Below are 8,010 nucleotides of genomic sequence, written 5' to 3'. Positions count from 1 at the left end.
ATGCTTCAAAAGTAGAAGTTGATTTTTGTTGTCCAATTTATCCTTCTCTTCATTTCTTTTTCTTTTTTCCTAAATAATACTAGCATATTTGACCAAACTTCTAAAATTAACTTATTTTTTGCCCAAAAAAGAAAACACTTTTGGCAACAAAAACAAAAAGCACTTTTGACAAAACAGGCTATAAGAAATTGGAGTTGGATTCAGCTAAAAATGACATTGACACTATATGCACAGATTGTTCATAGAGACCTCCTCCCAAAGTTTGATTAAGGTCTTATGTCTAATCTGATTGCGACAAGCAATAAGTTGCCTTCGAATTTCTAAACTAATAAATTGTTTTTCAAAGGCCCTTTCTGCGAGGATTTCGCTTATGTAACAAATAACAATTGATACCCATCGCTAGGTGCAATAAAAAGAATTTATAATTTTAAAATTTTTGAGTCAGATTAATAGCTTAATAGCATGTTTGGCCAAGCTTCTCAAGACAAAAAAAATGCTTTTTTTTTCAAAAGCACTTTTTTTCCTAATTTGAGGTGTTTGGCCAAGCTTATTTGGGAAAAAAGTGTTTTTGGAAAGAAGCAGAAGCAGTTTCAGATAAGCAGAAAAAAATAGCTTCTTTTCAAAAGCAGAAGCAGTTTTGACTTTTCTTCTTACCTAAAATACCCTTAACAAAATATAGTATATACCAAAATAACCCTTAAACCTAATACTTAGGATATTAATTTATAAATATTTCTTATAAAGAAATGGAAACTTTCTAATATATAGTGACTTTAGGGGTGAATGCTTTTATATTTATTGAAGGAATTTTAATATATTTAACTTATATTAAAAGAATTAAGTACTTTTTAATTTTATTTTCATATTTTACTTAAATAAAATATTTTTTTAATTATTGCATGTATTAACAAAATTTTGATATTATTTATTTACTTATAGTGTTAATTATTAAGTAAATCTATTCATGTCCTTATTCGTAATTTGACACTTAAAAGCACTTTCTAAAAAGCTTGGCCAAACACAAATTATTTCTCAAAAGTGTTTTTCAGACTGATTAGTCAAACACAAACTAATTCTCTCCAAAAGTACTTTTTTCAAAAGCACTTCTCAAAATAAGTTGATTTCTCCGGCTTGGCCAAACAAGCTATAAATCAATTGGCATACCTGCATTTGACTCACCAAAAGGAATCCATGAATCAAAGAAAGATATTTTGTTAAGAACGTTTCCCTTTACAAGGTTGAAAGATTATGATGTTACTCATCCAAAGGGTAAAGTGAATTCTACCCCAAATAATAGAAGTATTTGGCATGTAAGTTAGTTAAATTTTGAAAGTATACCCATAATTAAGAAAATAATGATCAGTGTATAATACTACAACAACGACAACGACTCAGTAAAATCCCACAAGTGGGGTCTGAAGAGGGTAGTGTGTACGCAGACCTTACCTCTACTTCGAGGAGGTAGAGAGGTTTCCGATAGATCCTCAGCTCAAGATCCATGTATAATACGTATCTGTAAATTTGTTATGAAATAAGTACTATTAAAATAGTCAAGATAGTTACCATATGCCCATCTCCTACAAAATCCACCCCTAGTTTTAAAACTGCTCTTCATCACAAGTACTCTGAGTACCAAGAGCATAGCAAATACAAGATATCTAGAATTTAAGTAATTGAAAAAGACAGAAAAAAATGATTCAGTAAGTTAAAGCCATAACAGGTCTACACAAGTGTTCCACTAGACAAGGTTCTCTAACATTGACATTCCTTAGTACCAACCAAATGAAACCAATAAAAAGGCAGCTCTTGTGATCGAAACATAACCGCACCGAAGGTAGTCTTGAAAATTTTACACTATCAGTTTACCTAGAACCGGACACAGCAGCACAGATTACCTCTAGGTTGAACAGCAACCAGTTTTCTTGACATCAGATACTTCTTTACCTATATCAATCTTTTCTCCTTGGGAAGGGACGTTTGCATTTCCATTCTCACCATTCTCTATCGCCTTTCTGCTAACAACGTGATAGATTTCAGTGAGAACTTCAGCAAATGCATTATCTACATTGGTAGATTCGAGGGCAGAAGTTTCCATGAAGTAGAGGGACTCCTTTTCCGCAAAAGACTTTCCGTCCTCAGTCGACACTGCTACCAGATGTCGCAGATCAGATTTGTTTCCGACGAGCATGACAACGATGTTGGGATCTGTATGATCTCTCAACTCCTTAAGCCACCTCTCAACATTCTCAAATGTGGAATGTCGAGTGACATCATACACAAGCAAAGCACCTACAGCACCTCTGTAGTAGGCACTGGTGATGGCACGGTACCTACAGAACAAAGTAATACAGCCGTTATGAAGAGTAAACAAGTGTAGAAGACAATTTAACTTATTCTGATTTACTAACAAGGAATAGCTTATCAGTAAAGATGTAATTATGCGAATTGGTGTGGGCATCACAATATGCAGCTATAGCTGAAATGATACTTTTTATTTTTAATGAAAAGGTAGGGACAACATGATAATTCTAGTGCCAATATTTATTTCCTAGTCCTTTCTTGAGGCATCAGAAAATAAGTTGACCACAATCTTATATAGTTTCCAATCCTCTAATATATCCACTGTAATAGACAAAAAAATTGCATCTCTTCCCCCTTCTCGCCACCCTCCTTACCAAAAGAAAAAAAGAAAAGAAAATTGGAACCTGATGGACTGCTTTACATCTAAAAGAAAAAGGGCAACCCGGTGCACGAAGTATCCCGTACTCACAAAAGGGGGTGTGATGTAAGCAGCCAACTCTGATGCAAGCTTTAGTGGCTTATTCAATGGATTTACATTCTAAAATGGCTCTAAAACAGAGTATTATTGACTATTCAGCAGAGTACATGTCCATCTCTAATGACGACTTTTAGCCATATGACAAACAAAAATAGGCTGAAATCTCATGACTAGATGGGAAAAAAGGAATCGCTCGATGTGAAAGAATTTAACGTTTCCTATTATATTAGAGAGAGAGAGAGAGAGAGAGAGAGAGAGAGAGAGAGAGAGAGAGAGGAAAGTTTAAGCTCATGCAACACGAATAATGAATGGAAAAAAAAATTAAACATAATACTCCTTTCATCCATTGTATAGGATTTTATTAGACTAGACTGAACATGGAATTTAAGATGTCATCTTATACGTTAAACTAGCAATACTGGAAGAAGGCTATCACATTAGTGATGGGAAGGTTAGTTTGATAGAGAAAGCATCACATATATTTAAGATCTGAATGGTTCAAAGAATTCAAACAATTAAAAGTTGTTAAGAGTGCACAAGAGACCAACAACTTATGTTACCTGGATCATTTACATACATAAAAGTCGGTACTAGATAGTAGATAGTTCTTGCATCTTAGGTTACAATACTGATAGCGGCTAAAGCTGGAAGGTGGTTCTCAGTATCATGGGATTTAGCTATTGAGACTCGCTAGGCTGTCAATGGAAAGATGAGGGGAAAAAGCGGGAAATACTTAACAAAGCTCCCTTTTCTCATTTTAGGTTAGGTCAAACTACTGGTCATGGCATCCACATGTGCTATTTCTTGACTGGTAGAAGAGTATAACTAACAATCAGTCAACCAACCATGCCTCTAGTAAACTAAGAACTGGATAAGCTTACAACAATGTTGGGGAAGTGAAAAATGAAAACACATAATATGTGAATAAATTAGAGGCTAGAGTAGCAACCGAAATGTCCAATTAAAAGTGTGAAATCAGGAATTGGCAAAGTGAGATTAACAGAATATCAATTATGAGCAAATAATCAAATAACCATTTCTATATTCTATTTCTATCAACTCCACCCCAATTATATAAATCTAGGCCAACAATCAAATCACCATTTCTATATTCGATTTCATATGAGCTTCATCCTGATAGTAACTGACACATTCAACCTCAAGCATAATTACAGGGAATAATATGTCCCTCTTGATGCCAGGTAAATTGCAACTAGTTGAGTTCTGCAATAAACAAATAACTAACCCAGACATCTATTTCATTTTCTAATAAGCTAGAAATCTTCAACAATAATGGACAGATCTAAGACTAGAATTAGTAGAAGTCCTTAAAACAACGGAGATTCATCTTACTAAACGCACTGCGTAATCTAATTTGTATCAGCATTCCGTTCCAACCACCCCCTCCATTCCCCCACCCTCCCTTATCACAAGGAGGAAATCAGAATAGATAAAATTTTAAAAAAACATATCACTTTCTCCTTCATATTATTTGTGATTGTAACTATCAGGTTATCCATTACCAAACGAAAGAAAAGGGGAAAACAAACAAGATAGTCAGACAATAGGCTCATCATCCAAACACACGCAAAAAAATTAGAATAGCATCACGATGTCCTTATCCTGAATATGACACTTGAACCACCAAATCTGTGATGCCACCACAATATCTAGCAAGGTAACCCCATCCACCCCACCCCCAGCTAAAGTAGAAAACTCTATGTCAAACTGATATCAGAAAGAAATAATTTTTGGAGACAATCCTTTGAATCAATCACTCTGTTTCAGCCCTTTTATCTGTTTCAGCCCTCTAATTCTTTTTTTGTTATCCATCTGTCACAACATTTGTGATAATTGTTTTTAGCCCTCTAATTCCTCTTTATGTCAATGATTATTGTTAGCGAATATTTTATGTTGACGAAAAGGAAATTTGGAATCATAGGGCACGTATTTGTTGATGTAGGAGTCAACAAATACGTGCACTATGCAAGGCGGTAGATGAGGAGGATCGACCAAGATGAAAGTAGCATGTAAAGCTATCCCGCTGTGCCTTTTCACACCATCTGTAATCAGAGGTATCAGTAAATTTCTAAATGAGTTGTTGAGTTAGAGAGTGGAAAGTTGTCGGAGGTCAAAAGACCCGCATAAAAGAATGATTAATTTGATTGTCTTGATTCTATGCTTTTTCTTTTCTAAGGAAAAAAAAACCTTTTTAGAAGGATCTAATGAAGAAAACTTTAGAGAAGTTGATTCAAAGGATACATTTAGCATGATAATAAACATGTTCATTCAGCCATCTATTACGGACAGCTTTTTAAAATTAAAACTGTAGGGAAAGTTTGAGAAAGTCTTAGTAACAAAAATGTTTGATCGTGCAAGATTAATGGTGTCATATAAAATGGGACTGAGAGACTAACACTTTCATCTTCCCATAGAACACTACCGTTGAACATGGCTTGGAAACTGGTCTACTTAAATTCAACCTTTTTGCCATTACCAATACAGAAACTACCATTTATACCAAAACTAATAGCATGACGCAATCTTCCATGCCTATACCAAAGCATCAGAATGCAGCTGCACATGGCTAATTAATCGTGGTACATGCCTGGTGAGATTGTTACTAAAAATTCTTCTAATAAAAAGGCACTAATCAGCTATTACTACCTTTCAAAAAAGTTGTTGTATCTTGGACATGATCCATGAAGACATCAGTCACAAACATCCTATGATTGCAATGCAATAGTGGGCACTGCACTGCATTTAACTTGACGCCAGCTATATATGAATGAGCTCACAGAATGAAGACAAAATTTAAAGCAAAAAAGTCTGAAACATTTGCAAAGTATAGCATAGAAGAATTTATCATAAAGGTGATGAATTTGACGCTTCCTTTTTGGGCAATAGTCACGGTGGTCCAACAATTGTGTGTACACACACGGAAATTTTACCTTAGAAAGGAAGTCAATTGAGTGTAAAACTAAGAAAGCAAGATGTGGCAGTACATCCAATACATCTAGGGAAAATCTACCTCCAATCTAAAGCAAACATCAAAATATCAAAACACCCCACCACTCCAGATCAAAAAATCCAATATACACCAGATCTATTTGAAATCCCTACATTTAAACCAGTAAAGTACAACACAGAGATAGCATATCATACTCACATTGCCCAAACCAATCACTAAAAGCTAATGTCACACAACTTCCAACAAAATTCAGATCAGGGCTTTGCAATTCTTGAACATAAAGTAAAATTCAGATCAGGGATTTACAATTCTTGAACATAAAACACATGTCTTTCCCAAATCGAAATACACACACACTAGAAATTCCCAAAATACACCAGATCAGAGAAGAATTCGATGCAAGACATTAAAAAAGATACTCAGATCAAGAATAAAAGAATCACAATGGTACCTTTCTTGGCCAGCAGTGTCCCAAATTTGAGCCTTGATGACTTTAGTGTCAACAGTTAAGCTTTTGGTAGCAAACTCAACACCAATGGTAGACTTGGACTCAAGGCTAAACTCATTCCTTGTGAATCTTGAAAGCAAGTTGGACTTCCCCACACCTGAATCACCTATCAATACCACCTTGAATAGGTAGTCATAGTCATCTTCAGTTCTGTACCCACCCATTACTTACTCTCAAAATGTGAATGCCTCAAACCACTGTAAACTTTAGTATCCTGCACAATAAATCTTTTCTCCTTTTTTTTTCCTTACCCTTTTCTTTTTCCAATTAGCAGTGTAAATTTTTGACCCTTTTGGTGGAGAAGGAAACTGGGGAGACGTATGTCTATTAAGCTCTGGATTCCAAATCCACAGAGCAAATATAGGAAAAGGGAACTTTTTCGAAAGGGGGAACTTTGAAAAGACAGAAGAGCCCCTTTAGACTGTAGGGATGTAGGTCATGTGGTTGGCTATTTCAGGTAATTTAGCTAAGATATGGAGGTAGTTTTGTCTTTTGATTAGATTGGTGTGATTATGATTCCCACTTCTTATGTAGTGTATTAAACATGTTTGAAAATTGAAACTAAAAAAGGTGATTTTTTGTCGATTAAAATTTTCAACATTTAATTGATACAAGTAATCTATATCTATATTTATATTAAAAGAAGAGTGGTGAAGCATGACATTAAGTCAAGTGGCATATTGATAAAATGTCACTTGGCACTTTTCAGGGAAGTCCAACTAATCAATTATCTATATTATATTAAAAGGAGAGTAGTATGCATTGTGGTTAAGCCAAGTGGTAAGCTAAAATGAAGCCACTTGGCAATTTTAGGACAATATTAATAATTAGAAATTATATATAGAAACATAATTAATGGAAGTAGTTTAATGAATCTTATACATAATCTAAATAGATCTTAGACAAATCTAATCTATATATTTATAATTAAATTTATATGTATATTTGTATCTATATCTATATTTATATTTATATTTATATATTGATCTACTCATAGATTTTTTTCTATATTAGTTAGAAATATGGAGGTGAAAAAATAATTAAAAACTATAATAGAAAAAACTAAAAATATATAAAGACGTAAATTGAGATAACCTATAACTATTTATACTTTGGAGTAAGTTAAAATATAAAATAAAACTAAAATTTACTTAAGATATTAAGAATTTATTGAGTTTAAAAATTAAATAATTTCAAGCAACAACATAAGATCTTACATAAAATATACAAATTATTTATAAGGTAAGAGAAAAATTAAATAATCAACAAAAGATATTTTAATAACAAGAATAATAAATTCATATTAATATTGATAAATCGTGCAAACGAATATTTTATACGTAAATATTAATACAACATTTAGATATAATATGTTCGAACAAATAAGAAAATATTTTTCTATGATTATATTTGAATTAAGTTCAGTTAGTTTAAATTTGAAAGCATAACATAATTTTTTGAAAATATGGTTTAATTAAGAAAATAGAATGATAAAAATTATTTGAATTTGAGATGAGAAAGTTTTTAAATTTTTATCTATATTATATTATAATGAGTGTCGTAAAAATAGATATTAAATTCAAACAGGCTAATAAAAATTCACATGATAATGTAATAATATTAGGTATCGAATAATATAAAGTAAAAAAATAAAGAATAAATAGGGAAAAAATAAAAATTCAGATTTTTTATCATAGAAAAAAGGGTAAAACTTATTTAAATTTGAGATGAGAAGGTTTTTATATTATACTA

The 8,010-nt window shown here is 32.7% G+C and overlaps 1 protein-coding gene across 1 annotated transcript; it reads right to left on the bottom strand.

Annotated features, from left to right (window-relative positions):
• Window positions 1–1,512: 1,512 nt before the first annotated feature.
• On the bottom strand, window positions 1,513–6,600 carry LOC107800048 (ras-related protein RABA1d). The gene is made up of 2 exons (XM_016623187.2): window positions 6,202–6,600; window positions 1,513–2,330 (listed from the first exon to the last, which is right to left on the bottom strand). The coding sequence occupies exons 1-2, from the start codon at window positions 6,420–6,422 to the stop codon at window positions 1,898–1,900; spliced, it is 654 nt and encodes a 217-aa protein (XP_016478673.1). The 5' UTR covers window positions 6,423–6,600; the 3' UTR covers window positions 1,513–1,897.
• Between the last annotated feature and the right edge of the window lie 1,410 nt (window positions 6,601–8,010).

The sequence above is a fragment of the Nicotiana tabacum genome, chromosome 3 (genome assembly GCF_000715075.1).
Source record: "Nicotiana tabacum cultivar K326 chromosome 3, ASM71507v2, whole genome shotgun sequence".
Classification (NCBI taxonomy): domain Eukaryota; kingdom Viridiplantae; phylum Streptophyta; class Magnoliopsida; order Solanales; family Solanaceae; genus Nicotiana; species Nicotiana tabacum.
The sequence above is the reverse complement of the archived record's forward strand: the minus strand, read 5'-3'. Positions and strand labels throughout refer to the sequence as shown.

Bases quoted from the DNA above. Each gene is read 5' to 3' on its own strand.
- LOC107800048 (XM_016623187.2), bottom strand. From the start codon at position 6,422: ATGGGTGGGTACAGAACTGAAGATGACTATGACTACCTATTCAAGGTG. The intron at 2,331-6,201 runs GTACCATTGTGA...TTTGTTCTGTAG, and splicing joins GACACTGCTGGCCAAGAAAG to GTACCGTGCCATCACCAGTG.